Here is a 15486-nt window from a genome sequence, read left to right as displayed (position 1 = left end):
ACCACTGTGCTGTTAGTACCATCATTCCCATTCTTCCTTCCTCCAATTCTCAGGGCTTTACCTGATTCTTTACAGCTGAAGTGAAAACCCCTGGGAATAGAAGTAGGTGGGAAAGGTGACACCAAGAGCAGAGCCCCCATTCTTTTCCCTCCCAACAACTTTTGAGGGCCAAGGGATATAGAGGTAAACTACAGTTCTGTCCTCAGACAGGATATTCTAGAAGCTCCAATAGTGTGTACCGTCAGTGCTTAACAAATGCTTATTAAATTACACTGAACTTAATTGTAGACAGTGAGTTAAGGGGGTGGCTAGGGCAAGTTAAAATGGAGTGTATGATTGAGCAGCCTGAAGGGCCTTTGAACATTTCTGGGAAGTTGATATTGACAAGGGAACTAGGACTCACCTATCTCCCGTTGGTGGTAAATGAAAGAAAGTCTTGGCCCTGTTTCATTACTGGAAGATGCTCTAGCCAGTTCCACATAGTAGGTGCCATCTTTAGTGTGGATGATGCCTTCAAAGACACCATAAATGATGGAACCATGGCAGGAAGAACCTGGTTCATCTATTAAGAGACATTGGAGAAATTCAGATGTGGTTGCCATGCTGCTTTCTGGAGAACTTGTCATAGACATATTGAACCCATGAAAGTGAGCACATCTGGCTACACTGGATCTGGCCCAGATGGATTTCTTGGAACAGTGGAAAGGATTTGTAGGACTTCTCTGAATACCCCACTGTTTTCCTCCCTTAAAAGTGACACCTCTCATGTTGCTGAGCACGCACCTGACTGTTGTACCCCTTGGATGGCATGTAAGCTTATTACACAAACTGACAATTCTGGGATAAAACTCTACTCAGGATCAAGATAGGATTAAGGGAAACTAGGCCCTCTCCCCAAACAACAATCAACAGTTACCACAGAGATCACTTTGTAATTCCCAGTTCAGAATCATCTAGAACATGGTCCACAAAGAACACCTAAAAGCCATATAAGGCACCCTCTTTTCCCTTCCATAGTAAATTCTCCTGGATCTTGAAGAAGATAATGCTGCTCCTTTTATATTGTCCTCTAATTTATTTAATTCTACTTTGATAAGTGCTAAGGGTTTTTTGCACTGGAACCAGCTCTAACTGGCACCTGAGAGTTTTCAGTATGTGCATTTACACTTCTGAAATTGGCACACTGCTATAAAATCAGGACTTGATTTATTGCTTGATTGACTCCTAGACTTAAGAAAGTGTTGATGATGCAGATTAAACTTGAAAGTGTGTTGCTCATGTTTTTCCTCCTAAAAAGATGGTTGTTAAACATTTACCAACATATCTTTGGTTTTATGTAATATGTTTTATTTCTTATTCTGAATGCTTATTTTATTGTTTGGCTTTATTGTTGGTTAGTACGTTTATTATTAAAATGTCAAATTAAAACAATTATAATATTTTATGCAGTGAACTAATTAGGGTGGGTTGGAAATGAATAAACTGTTTCAAGGCCAAATTAGAGATGAAAGAAATACAGCAGAACAAAAGAACACTTGCAGTTTATCTCTGATACAGGAAAGCATGTGTTTGTGGGGGTGAGGGTGGGAGATAGTTATAACAATGTATTTGGTGGTTTGGAGAGAAATATGAAATACAAAATATGAACTCTGACCAACCATGATTCTAGAAGACTGATGATAAAGTGCTGCCCATCTCGGGACACAAAAGCGATAGACTAAAATCAGAAGACCTGCATTAGGCTGAGAGCTCCTTGCAACATGGACTGTTTGTTCTGTTTTATCTTTCTTTTTTTGTCATGCTTTTTTTTTAAAGATTTAAATTTATTTTTAATTTTCAACATTCATTTCCACAAGATTTTGAGTTCCCCATGCTGATTATAGCTCTTGGCACACAGTAGGTGCTTCCCAAATGCTTGCTGAGGACCTGTATGTACAAAAAATTTTTAGCATCTTTCTTTTGTGGTAGCAACATCAACCTTCAGAGTTTGGTCTATAAAGACAACAAAATCAGGTCAACCCCCAGAGGTGGGTCTAAGAAGAGATGAACAAGATTAAGTCAACCTCCAGAGTTTTCTCTAAAAAGAGACAAATGAAATTAAGTTAATATGTGCTGCTTATTCCCTGTAAGCCAGTGAAAACATACATAGGGAGTCAGAATAATTTGACTTATAGGCCAGTTAAAGGAGACTTTTATCCATAAGGTAAGGAGGTACCTCCTTCTTTCCACCCCCCCAAGATGCCTGGGTCAGCCAAAATTATAGCTTGCACATCTGTCACTCATAAACATGGGTATCATGACAGGATAGTGCCAAACAAAAATCAACATAAGAAAAGTCCAGTTATTAAAGATATGTCCAGTTAAAGGTACCTGGTCTTCATCAGTCATAACAGAATGCCCCTGGTCAGCTTCATCCAGCCTTGTAGTTGCTGACAGAGAAAGGAGTATTTTGGGTTCACTCAGAGAGCATGCAAAGTATTATGGTAGGTTAATTCAGAGTGGGCAAAAAAATGTCTTTCTCCTGATTGGTCAATCCAGGTTTTTGGTTTTCCTCACGTGATGGGGGGCTCAAGCTGGCATAGGGAGTTTACACAAAGAATTGGAAATTGAAGGTATGCTCATTGATTGGGGAATGGTTGAACAATTATTGTATATGATTGTGATGGAATATTATTGTGCTATAAGAAATGACAAGTAGGATGTTTTTAGAAAAACCTAAAAAGACACGAACTGATGCAAAGTGAAATGAGCAGAACCAGAAGATCATTGTACACAGTAATGATGATCAACTGTGAAAGACTTAGCTACTCTGATCAATACAATGATCTAAGACAGTTTTGAAGGACTCATGATGAAAACTGCAATCTACTTTTGGTGGGGTATGGGCTCTGGGACCCTCTCCCCCTTAACTTTCCTTGAACTTTCCCACATGTTCAAGTCCCTGGTGTTCACTTGGGGCAACCAGTCTTTCCCGGTTAATTAACTGCCCTTTCGTTGTAGCCCCAAGGCCAAAACTTCTAACCTAACCCAATCGTTTCTTGTCAGTTACCTCCCCATCGCCCCCAGCCACTTTCCATGCTTACTTTTTTCTAGACCTCTTCTCACTGCCACTCCAGACTACTTGGCCACTCCTAGATCTTTCCCACAGTCTTTCTGTATATAAGGTCTATCTTGCCCCGCTGCATTAAATTGTTCATATTCCTCAAGAGTCTGGCCAATGCTCAGATTCACTCTGGCCCACTTGTCAATACAAGTGTCACTATCTGGCAGGTTCTTAAAATCTCGCCCACTCTGACCAATGTTCTAACAAACCTTGGTGTTGGCTGAAAGAAGGCTTGGGTTGAATTCATTTGAGGCAGGACCTGCATCGTTTGTCCCTGAATTTCAGGGTACCAGCACCCCTAGATCTCAACACTTCCAGGGAGAGAACTAATGAACTTTAAGTACAGATTGAAGTATAATTTTCTCTGATTTTCTTGGTTTTTTTTTTTTTGCAACATGGCTAATAGGAAAATATGTTTTGCATGATTTCACATGTATAATTGATATTATATTGCTTCTCCTTTTAGTACCTAGAGAAAGGGAGAAAATTTGGAACTCAAAAATGTTAAAAATAATAAAAAATTTTAAAAAATAAAATAAAAAACCACAAATAATTATGGAGAAGAGAATGGGACATATACTTTTGGACATGGCCAATGTGGGAATTTCTGGGGAATGTGGGAGGAAGAGAAATGAAATGCTTTCTAATTGAAAAAAAAAAGTAGAGGCAGGTTTTTTGTTTGTTTTGTTTTGGGCAGTATAGTTTTGTGCTGTACTGTACTTCACTTCCCTAGTATAGATAAAAATTCAAAAGGAAGGCTTTTCTCTCTCTCTCCCTCTCTGTCTACGCCCTCTCTTTCTGTCTCTGGCTCTGTCCCTCCTTCTCTCCCTTCCTCCCTCCCTCTTCCCCCACCCCATCAGTCCCTATGGTTCATGTACCATCTCTGTGCAGATGACTCCTGAATCTACATTTCTAGCCTCCAAATCTCTCCTGATCCTCAATTCCAAATCACCATTGACTGCTGGATGTATTTATTTGGATCTTTGATAGACATTTAAAAATAACACAGCTAGGTGGCGCAGTGGGTAGACAAAGGAGGACCTGAGTTCAAATTTGAGCTCACTTGCTAACTGGGTGACCCTGGACAAGTCATTTAACCCCAAATGCCTCCCCAAAACAAAAATTAACCCATCCAAAATAGAAATCATCTTTCTCCAGGGACCTGCGCTTCTCCCTGACTTGCCTGTTTTTTTTCTCAGGGCACCTTTCTGTTACCCAGCTTCCCAATCTTGGAGTCATCCTTAAGTCTTCATTTCCCCTTTTCCCCACAGTCATTCATGGGCCAAGTCTTATTGATTTTGTACTCACAGTAGCTCTTCTCTCTTCCCTTCTCTCCTCTTACCTGGTTACTACCCTCATTTAATCCCTCTCTTGGCTGTACTATTGCAACAACCAGTGTTTTTCCTTTCCATCCTGCTTCCTTCCGGCCTCCACGCAGGCTGAGCCCTACTAACACAATGGAACCTGGTATGAGAAGGCACTAACACATCTGGTGGGGGCAGGAAGCCTGAGTGGTGATGGTGGGGAGGGGGAGGAATAGAAAAGGCCTCCTATGAAGGGCAATGCTTGAGCCGAGTCTTGAAGCTAAGCAGGAACTCCAAGAGTGGTAAGGAGCGATGATCCTCCAGGGATGAGGGATGGCTGTTACAAAGGCAAAGAGGCAGGAGATGGAGAATCGTGGGTAAGGGAGAACAAGTTGGCCAATGTGGCTGGACCTCAAAGGAGGTTTAAAGGAGTAATGTGTAAGAACCCTAGAGTTATAGAAAGTGGACTTTATACTGTAAATACCAAACAAAGGATTTCACATTGATCCCAGAGGTAATAGGGCATTACTGAAGTTTATTGCATGACTGTTGAGGGAGGGGGGCATCAGGGAGGGAAGGAGAGGTAAAGGGGTCATCATGGTCCTATTTGTAACTTAAAAGAAACGGGGAGAGATAGGAGGCAAGGGGATCAATTAGAAGAATATTGCATTTGTACAATCAAAAGGCAATGATGACCTGAACTAGGGTTGTTGTTGTATGAGTAGAGGGAAAGGACATACACCAGAGATGTTCTGGAGATAGAAACAACTTCTGGCAGATGACTGACTGACTACATGGGATGAGGATGAGGAGTCAGGATGACACACGCTTTCAACCTGTGGGATTGGAAGGATGTAGTGGCTTTGACAGTAATGATCATTTAAGATAATGTGAACCCCAATAAGGGCCAGAGCCTGAATTAGTCAACCAGAAGAAGCATCCTGGCCTTACAGACATGCTTTGTGTGCTCTGGTATAATAGACATACTTTGCTTTGCTCTCTGAGTGAACTCAAAATATCTCTTCCTATGTCAGCAACTGAAGCTGACCAGGAGCATTCTTCTGTTTATGACCACTAAGGACCAGATATGTGGGACCAGACACTGTCTTGAACAGTGGAACTTTTCTCACCTTGGTATTTTATGGCCATATGCTACGTAGGGGAAACACAGATATGCCGGCATTATAATTTCAACTGACACTTGGGCACTTATCTTATTGTATTTACAACCTATTCAGTCAAGAAACTTCCTTTTATGGTTAAACATATTGGGAGACTATAAAATTGAAGTGACACAGACATCCTAAGTTGGGATTGTTCAAATTGTATAAGCTTGGTTTTCCATAACTTGGTTATCTCAGTCAGAATTATCTTCTGGCTCCATGTACATGTAAATTATGCTACTTTAAGGGAATAAACAACATGAACATATATCACCTAGCTGGTTTGCCTCTTTAACCAAACTTTGAGGTCAACAACTGTAAGTAGGAAGTTCAGAAAAGGGGTGGATTTGGGGAAAAGATAGAATTCTGTTTTGGACATGTTGAGTTTGAGATGTCTCCTGGACATCTAGGTTGAAATGTTCAATGGGAACTGGTGATAAAGGACTTAAGCTCCCAAAGGAGACTAGAGCTAGAGATAGAGATGTGGGAGTCATTTGTATGGAGATCATGAGTTGAATCTATGGAAGCTAATGAGGTCACCAAGTGAGAGAGTGTTGAGAAAGAAGGGAAGGGAACTCAGGACAGAGCTCTGGGGGATACACAAAGTGGATACACACAGTTAGTGAGCATGACAGAATCCTGGTGGATGCACACAGTTAGTGAGCATGACAGAGTCCTGGCAGATACACACAATTAGTCAACATGACATGCATGATGGTTTAGCAAAGAATATTGAGAAGTAGTAGGCAGAAAGGAGGAGAACCAGAACCAATAAATCAATAAACATTTTCTAAGGGCCTACTATGTGCCGGAGGTGGTACTAAATCCCAAGGACACAGAAAGAGACAAAAGACAGTCCTTGCCCTCAAAGAGTTTATAATCTACAGGGGGAGACAATATGCAAATAAATACATGCAATGCAAGTTGTATTCAGGGTAATAGTAAATCATTAACAGAGTGAAGGAATGAAAACTAAGAGAGGTTAGGAAAGAATTCCATAGGAAGAAGGGATTTTAATTGGGATGTAAAAAAGTCAGGGAGGTTAGGAGGCAGAGTGGAGGAGGGAGAGCATTTCAGGTGTGGTGGACGTCCAGAGGCAATGAAGAGAGTAGGGTCAGAAAAACCCAGAGAAGAGAGAAAATATCGAGGAGGAAAAACTAGTTGACAATGCCAAATGCTGTGGAGAGGTCGGGTAGAACAGGGACTGAGAAAAAGCCATTAGATTTGCCAGCTGGGAGATCCCAGTTTCAGTTGAGTGATGAGGTCAGAAGCCAGATTGTAAAGGGTTTCTGCGAGAGTGAGAGGAGGGGAAGTACAGGTATGGAATTTAAAAAAAGAAGAGTCTTTTCTAAGGAAGGAGGTAGGGCAAGGTATCCCATTTCTGATCGCCTCTGCTCTTCTTCCTTATTCACTGAGGATGGTGGTTCCCAAGGTGGACTTACATCTGTGCTGGAGCTCAGGAGCTGGACTTTTAATGAAAAGAAATTCTTACCTCTTAGTTCTCCAGAATAAAGGAAAGACACATTGAAAGAGTTGGTACGCCACATCCCAGTGAGTTCAAAGTCTTTGGAGAAGATGCTGTTGTCATGTTTCAGGCTGAGTTTGAAAGTCCTGGAAGGCCCAAAGAAATTTTGTGTGTCACAATGTCAGCACCTAGTTCTTGGCAGAGGCTGTGGGGGTATGGTGGAATCCTAGGGATTATAAGACTTAAGAGCTGGAAGGGGTCCACTCATTTTACAGAAGAGGATCTAGAGACCAACAGAGGTTGAATAATTTTGATTACACAGCGTGCGAGGCCAAATCTGGACTTGTATCTTCCTGACCCCAAGCTCAATGCTTTAAACACCTCGCTGTAGCTAGTTGTCTGCTCCTAGGTCTTGCCATCAGCCTATTACTGTATCCTTAAGACCTCTGGGCCTTTCCTATCTGCCCTGCAACTGAACTCTTAGACATGTTATCTCCCTCCAGCTTGAATGTGAGTGAGTTCCTTGAGAGCTGAGACTATTTTGGTGATTTTATTTATATTCCCAGCACTTAGTACATTTAATTGATGCTTTTTCATTTATTCATTCAAAGAACGCTGAGCCAGGTTTCCTGGGTCCTAGGCCTGGGTCAGTTCAGTTCAATTCTGTTCAACTTAATTCAACAAGTATTATAAGTCTAACACGTGTAAGGCTCTATACTTGACATTAGGGCTACAGAGATGAAAAATCAAAGAGGTCTTGCTCTCAGGGGCTCACATTCTCCTGGGAGGACACTTCCTTTACAAAGATGTAAATATAATATCATTTCAGAAGGGAGAGATTACAAACTGGGGAATCAGGGAAGGCTTTATTGAGCAGGGGGCATCTCAGCTAAGCTTTAAAAGGAGATGAGGATTTTTGCAGGCTGAGATGAAAAGAGCATCTATATCTATGTGTGGCCTCAGATAAGTCACTTCTCTTTCCTACACCTCACTTGCCTTCTCTGTAAAATAGGGGGATTTGGCTAGTTGGTCTCAAAAGTTCCTTTTAGCAATGGTGAGCCATATTCAAAATTGCATCGCTTCAGTCACACATTAGCTTGGCAAGTGTGGATGGATCAAAGTAGTCTATCCCAGTGCTAGTGAAAGGACTCAAATTACCCTCCCTTCCAATGGTGGGTTAGGAATGCCATTCTCATGTACAAAGGGGCAGCCCAAGTAAATAAAGTGAATCTCATTGCACCTTGAGACAAGGAAAAACCTCAATAAGCTCACAATGAAGCAAAATTACAAACATAAGACCTAATTGATCCCAGTGGTAATAGGGAGTTATTAAAGTTTCTTGTATGACTTTGGCGGGGTGGGGGGGAGAGACAGGAAGGGAAGGAGATGTGAAGGGATTGTCGTGGTCCTATTTGTAATTTCAAAGAACTGCTCAGGCAGCTGAGGATAGGATTGATTGAAATGGAGAGACAGGAGGCAAGAGGACCAATTAAAAGATTACAATTGTACAACAGGCATTGATGACCTGAACTGAGATGACTGTTGTATGAGTTGAGGGAATAGAACACATGTGAGAGATATTTTTGGAGATAGAAACAGCAATATTTGGCAAATTATTGGTAATAGGACATAAGGATAAAGAATCAGGGATGACGCACATTTCTAGCCTGTGGGACTGGAAGGATGTACCCTACTTTGAGCCTGAATTTCCTCATCTATAAAATGAGACTTTGGGACTAAAATTCAAGGATTCTTAACCTTGTTTGTGTCCAGGCCCTCTATGACAGGCTGGTGAAGACCATAGATCCCTTCTCAAAATGACATTTGTAAATGCACAAAATAAAATTAGTAGGATTATAAAGAAGCCAATTTAGAAGCCAAGATAATTAAAGTTATTATATTTGATATTATATTATATTATAATTACATGATTATTACATGTGATATTATATTATTATAATTGAAGTTATCAAAATATTAAAAACAAGTAATGGACCCCAGAACTAGATAAACTCTAAAGTTTCTGCTAGCTCTGATGTTCTAGTGTTTCATAATTTCACTCCTGGTAAAAGGAAAGAGCTTCTGGGTGCATATAAGGTGGACTATATAGGGTCACCCAACACCCTACTCATTTGAGTAGTGGGAGTTGTTTCTGAAATGACACTGACCTTTGATATGCTTGAAAATCAAGCAGGACTGGTTCTTCCCCTCTGACAGTGGATCTCTGTGTCCTCCAGATTTGTTGATCCAAGGCAGCCCTGCTGTATAAGACTTGCTCATGGTATCTGATGAAGGGTCTGGAGCATTCTGTCTGGCCTCCTAATGAGAATGGAAGCATAAATATTTTTTAAAAGTATTTACAGACTTATAGATTGGTAAAATTTCAGGGCCAGAAGGGACATCAAAGATTGTCAGACTTGGGCAAAACTACAGCATGTTAGAGCTGAAAGTAGCCTTAGAATTTGTTGATGTTTGGCCTTTGTTTTTAAAGAGGACCAATGACATTATGGGGTGATGTCTCAACTTTCAAGTTGGATTTAAGTAAGGCAAAGCTTCACAAAATTGTCGGTCCTACTCTCTCTTCCAGAGTTATCACAGTCCAGGGTCAAGATTAAAGTCAGGATGACTGGTGATGGCCTGGGATGCAGTGGATGATCTTGGTGTCTCTGATGTCTGACCAGGCTCTAAGCACTCCACAGTGCCTGCTTCTGCCACCTTCATGGCCCATTGGCACAAATTGTTCTCGGCTTCCCATTCTGCCAGTGCTTGGACGTAGACATCTCCCTACCTCACTGACAGGTTTGCAGCCCTCTGGTTCCCTTCAGCCTGGTTGAGCTTATTTGCCAAGACCGTTTTACCAGAATGTGGCCGCTGCATATGCTACAGCTTCTAGGAGTCCTGGGTGAGAGTTAGATGCCAGGTGTACCCCAAAGGAGAATGAACAACCCTGAAAAGGTCTTGGCCTTCACACCAAAGATGCTAGTCCTTCTTGAACATCCCATAACTCCTTACAATCCAGCTTACAACCTCATTCCACCAAAACCACTCTCTCTGAAGTTACTAATGACTCCTTGACCTCTCTGCACTCTTCTCCTAGATCTTCTTTTCTCTAATTTTTTAAGACACTAAGTGAGGGGGACTTTAGAACGCAGAATATCAGATCTGAGAGGATTCTTGGGACACAGAATATCACAGCTAGAAGGGACTTTGGAACAAAGAACTTCAGAGCTGGGAAGACCCTTAGAACACAGACTATCCAGGGGTGAGGATTTAGAATGGTCCTCAGAGATCATCTAGTCAGGGGTGGGGAACTTGCCGCCCTGATCCTTACCTTACCTCATTATCTCTCAAAAGACTCCATTCCACTTTTAGAGAGCTATAGTTAAGTTTGCCTTTACATTGAACCCAAAATCTTTTTTGTTTGCCTATTAGCCTATCCCATTGGCCAGCCTGATGGCTGAGTCTTCTTACAAGTTATACTCCTGTCCTACCTACTGAAAAAAGGGGCTGTTGAACCCCGGGGTTCCAGGAAAGGAGGTCTAATCTCATAGGCTTTAGAGCCTGGAGAGTCTTTTAATCACTGAATCATAGGGTCGTAAAATTGGAGCTGCAAGAGATTTTACAGATCATTCAGGCCAAGCCTACATTTTAGAGATGGGGAAGCCAAGGTCCAGAGAGGAAAATGATTTTCCTTGAGGTCACTGAGGAAGTTAGAAGCTAAATCAGGATTTACATTCAGGTCCCCTGACTCCAAAGTTGGTGCCTCTACTGGGCAAGTCTTCCTCTCCTCTAGCGGAGGAAACAGGTCCAGAATAGGGAAGCTACTTGTCAACAAATAGGAGAAAATGGATTAGAACCCCAGCCCTTCTGCCCCCAAATTCTATATCATTTCCACAATACCACATGAACATCCTGTTTCCTGCTCCTGCACAAGGACATCATTTCTTTGACTAAATCAGTCATCATGGGACTCGCTGCCCCAGCTCCCACATTCTTAAGAGAAATTCTACTCTTCTGGGAATAAGCAACTAAGTGGCACAATGCTGTGGACTATAGTCAGGAAGGCTCATCTTCCTGAGTTTAAATCTGGTCCAGACACTTACTAGCAATGTGATCCTGGGCAAATCCCTTAACCTTTTTTGCCTCAGTTTTCTTATCTGCAAAGTGAGCTGCAGAAGGAAATGGCAAATCACTCCAGCATCTTTGCCAAGAAAACCCCAGATGGGGTCATGAAGAGTTGGATAGGACTGAAAAAGCACAGAACAAGAATTCTTCCAGGAACCTAAGAGTTGCCCTGAGGTACCTCCCCACGTCAGCAAAAGCAATTCAGTCTGACTCACTTCTCTCCCTAGTAGAGACAGCCTAGAGGGCAGGATCCCTCTAGTAGGTTTTTGGGAAAGACTGGAAAAGAATTCTAGTGTCCTGATGAGGTCCTTTGTCATGTCCAGCCATCAGAAAGAAGTGAAGAAGCCAGGAGTCTCACCTGAACTAGCAGCTTGTGATGCGGAGATGTGTAATACCAAGAGGAAAGAGGCAGGTTTGAACACAGGCATGGATGATCTTACTGGAACTGTCTTCCTTTGAAGAAATAGATTCTTTATTGCAACGCCATGATTAAGGCAGGCCATGGAAGCTCCCACCTGGCAAACTGGGCAGTGAATGATGTTCATTCAGCAGCCTTCTTGTCTCTGGCCCTCCATGTCTATCAGGATCGACCTTCTGCCTCTGTAATGCAACAAGACTTTGCCTCCACCCTGGTGATTAGTTTAGTTTCTTGCCCTGACTTGCTCACCTCCTTCCTGGAATTCCTTACCTGCCTTTCTTTCTAAATCCTGCCTTCATTAACTCTTAAAATCCTAGAGTCATTGACTCTCAGAATGGGGAGGGGCAATAAAGGGCAATTAATTTTCCCAGTATCTGAGCAGGAATCCTTTGGACAATGCCACTGATGGATGGGCTTCCAGTCTTTGAAGCCCACCAGTGACAAGGACCTCACTATCACCAGAAGCAACCTATTCCACTTTAGGAAGGCTCTCCCTGACTGTTAGGAAGTTTGTCCTTACACAGAGCTAAAATTTGCCATTCTTCAACTTTCCCCTGATGTTCTGTCCTTTGGAGCCAAGTTTAAAAAAAATGTAATCAATCAATTTAGATTTGAAAAAGAAATAATGTACAGAACACAGAAGTTAGACCAGCTTAAAAATGATGAATATACAGGTGTGGTATGGTCCTATAAAAAAAGTCAGGAGTGCTAAGGCTCAGAATGAGCTCAGAGGTAGAGAGATAGAGAGGAAATCTAGAGGATAACCAAAAAGGTGAGTTTTCATTTAGACTATATTGGGAGAAAAAGAAGAATCAAAGAAGACGTAGGACCTTTCTTTGATTGGGGTGGATGGGAGTAAGATATGATAACAGGAGGCAGAACCACTCAAGAAGATGGTGAGCAAACATCTAAGATGAAAATTGGTGATTACAAAGATCCAACAAGACTTCAAGAATCGATCGATCAGTCCAAAGTAACCTCATTTCCTTTATTGACAGGAAGGAAATGTTAACAGGATGTTACTGAGCCAGTCTCTAACCTGAGAATGAGTAAACAGCAGGCTAGAGACAAAGGTAGCTGTTGAATTAATTAGTTTCATGATGAGGAAAGGATTTGCAAATCTGGAATTCTCCTGATCAGAATTCCACTTTGCTGAAGTGAAGACAGAGATTATATATATAAATCACAAGTGGGAAGGGAAGGCGGAAGGGGGATTACAAACAATCATTCCCAGGGCCTGAGTGGTTTCCAATGATAAATTCAAGAATGGAAGACAATACAACAATTCTAGAGTCCTGTGGGAGCACTACCGCTCAAATCCTTGGAGGTCATTACTCAGTGAGTCACAGGACTACAGTTCTATGACGGGTACAGGTTCTACAATCTTTGAGTCCCTTCACTTCAGGTACGCAGACAGAAGGAGGCCAATGACTGTGAGCCTTGTCAAGGTTTGACCGATCAGTTCAAGCTTCATTGTCTGATTCACAAACTGGAAAAGGCAATTCTGCAAAATCTAATCTTCTCATGTATTCATTACACATATCATATTGATTATTATAAAATCAGAATTCCCTTCACAGAAACAAATATCTATTATGTGCTAGGTGCTTTACAAATATTATCTCCTTAGTCTATTAGCCTGGAGTTTCAAGTTCAAATCCCACCTCAGTCACTTAAAACTCAGTATGCCTCAATTTCATCATCTGTAAAATGAGGATCATAACACACACATGCATATACATATATATATTCTTACATATACATAGATACACTTAAATATCAATAATCATACTCATATAGAGACACATACATTCACATGCACACTATGCTTATCTGTCCTCTGTTTCTCTGAGGGTGGATAACCTCTTCCTTCATAAGTCCAAGTCCTTCTATATTTTTCCAAGTCTACCAACTCATCATTTCCTACACTACAGTAAAATTCCAATTTAATACTGTCTAGTTATTTTAGGTAGTCCAAAACAACATCGATGAATATGGCTGACACCTAGTGTCATTTTCCTATTTTTCTCTTTTGACTAAATCTATTTTAGTCTTCACTTTGTCTGACATCATGATTACCACCCCCACTCTTTTTGACAAATTCTCCTCCTGATCTTTATGTTTTGTGCATAGCTCCTATTTTCTATCCCTCCTGGCTTCCCTTCTTTACTCCTACCCACTACACTATCTTGCCCTCCTATTACTTAACCTACCCTTCCCCTCTGCAGGATCTCTCCCTTGTTCTCCCATTCCCCTTCATCTAAACACCCTTCTATAGTCCCTGTTATGCTATTTCCTCACCCTCCTCTCTAAATATTCCTCCCTTATTCTCTCCCACTTCCCTATCACCTTAGCCTTTTATTTCTTTCTGACTTGAGAAACCTTTTATACCCTTCCAGACATATATGTATTGTTCTCTCTTTAACCCATTCCCAATGAGAGTAAGGTTCCAGAACTATCAGACCTCTTCCCCCATTGTAATTATTACTGCTTGTTGGTCCTTCATTCTCAAAAAGAATCAATGATATCAAGAAGGTGATATCTTGACTAGAAAAGTGAATTGGATTTAAGTGAGGGAGAGCTGTGCAAAGTCACTACCCTCACTCTCTTCTGCAGAGCCATCTGAACCCAGTGACAAGATATAGCTCTGGATGACCAGAGATGGCCTTGGATGAAGATTGTAATAAGGAACCATAGCAGTATTTTGCATTGTTTTAAGAATTCCACTTGCCTCCTTGATTTTTATTCACTACGCCCTGGTGTAGCTTCACTTTTCCTGGAGCTTGTTTTCTAAAGTGTTCTGCTGTTTAGGACACTGTGCTTCAGCTTTGTCGTTAGCTGCATTTAAAACCTCTATTCAACCTTCAAAGTCTGCTTTATACTGAGAAGCGCCTGTTTTACAGCCTTGGAACAGAGACCAGAAGCAACAACAGACTGACACTGGCAGTGAAATTAAAAGCCAAGTCTAGCTTAGCTGAATTGCCTTCACTGCATGTTGATTTCAATGGTGAAGCTGGTAAAACAAATGATGAGGCTTAAATCAATAATCAGTTTTTAGGGCAATGAGATATATCAGAAAAAGACCTGGGTGAAGAGTTAGGGGACATGGATTCAAATCTTGACTCCACTACCTTTTCACCTTGGAACAAGTCTTTAGCTTCTCTAGGTCTCAGATTCCTCATCTGTAAAATGAGGAAATTTTACTTTCTAAGGTTCTTTCCATCCTTACATTATATGCTCATTTGTTCATTTCTTGACACTGCCTTTGCACAGGCTGTACACCATGCCTAGAACACCCTTCCTCTTCACCTCTGCCTCCCAGTTTCTCTGCCTTCCTTTGAGTCCCACTCCCAGGGAAGATCCTATTTTGTACAAAAAACCTCTCCTGAATCCTCTCTCAACCCCTTACCCCCAACGCTAGTGCCTTCCCCTCTCTTGATTATCTCTAATTTATCCCATCTAGATTTTGTTTATACAGTTGTTTGTTTGTTGTGTTGTCCTCATCAGACTGGAAGGTCTTTAGAGAGAAGGGATTGGTTTTTGCCTTTCTTGATAACCCTAGTGCTTAGCAAAGTACCTGGCATATAGTAATTATTAAAAAGAATGCTTGTTAATGGACCGTTTGCAGGCAGGAAGTTGCTATCTGGTGATCTGGGTCAATAAATAACAGGTGTCAGGTTCCTCAGAGCAGATTGAGCTCACCTTTGGGTTCCATTTGAAAATTAAGATAAACTAAGAAACAAAGGTCAGAGCAGAATCAATGTGTCAGTTAGGCTAGCAGTAACCAATAAATTGGATTGATGACCTCTCTCAATGACCAAAGATTTCGTGAGGGCTGACAGGGTCTTAGATAACAATTAGCACGATGAAAGAACAAAATCTCTAGCAACACAGAGATTTCTTCTTCT

The 15486-nt window shown here is 41.4% G+C and overlaps 1 protein-coding gene across 1 annotated transcript in view; it reads right to left on the bottom strand.

The window, feature by feature from the left end:
* The window catches only part of LOC140499919 (disintegrin and metalloproteinase domain-containing protein 10-like), a 58332-nt gene extending 46447 nt beyond the window's left edge, over positions 1 to 11885 (bottom strand). Inside the window, exons 1-4 of the mRNA XM_072601911.1 lie at positions 11519 to 11885; positions 9204 to 9354; positions 7063 to 7181; positions 404 to 562 (exon numbers count right to left, since the gene is read on the bottom strand). Of these exons, the coding sequence (XP_072458012.1) occupies positions 404 to 562; positions 7063 to 7181; positions 9204 to 9354; positions 11519 to 11705 (616 nt within the window). The 5' untranslated portion in view covers positions 11706 to 11885. The remainder of the gene's footprint in view (positions 1 to 403; positions 563 to 7062; positions 7182 to 9203; positions 9355 to 11518) is intronic.
* Positions 11886 to 15486: the final 3601 nt, after the last annotated feature.

Source organism: Notamacropus eugenii, chromosome 4 (genome assembly GCF_028372415.1).
Source record: "Notamacropus eugenii isolate mMacEug1 chromosome 4, mMacEug1.pri_v2, whole genome shotgun sequence".
NCBI lineage: Eukaryota > Metazoa > Chordata > Mammalia > Diprotodontia > Macropodidae > Notamacropus > Notamacropus eugenii.
Note: the sequence above shows the minus strand (reverse complement) of the source record. Positions and strands in the feature narration are given on the sequence as shown.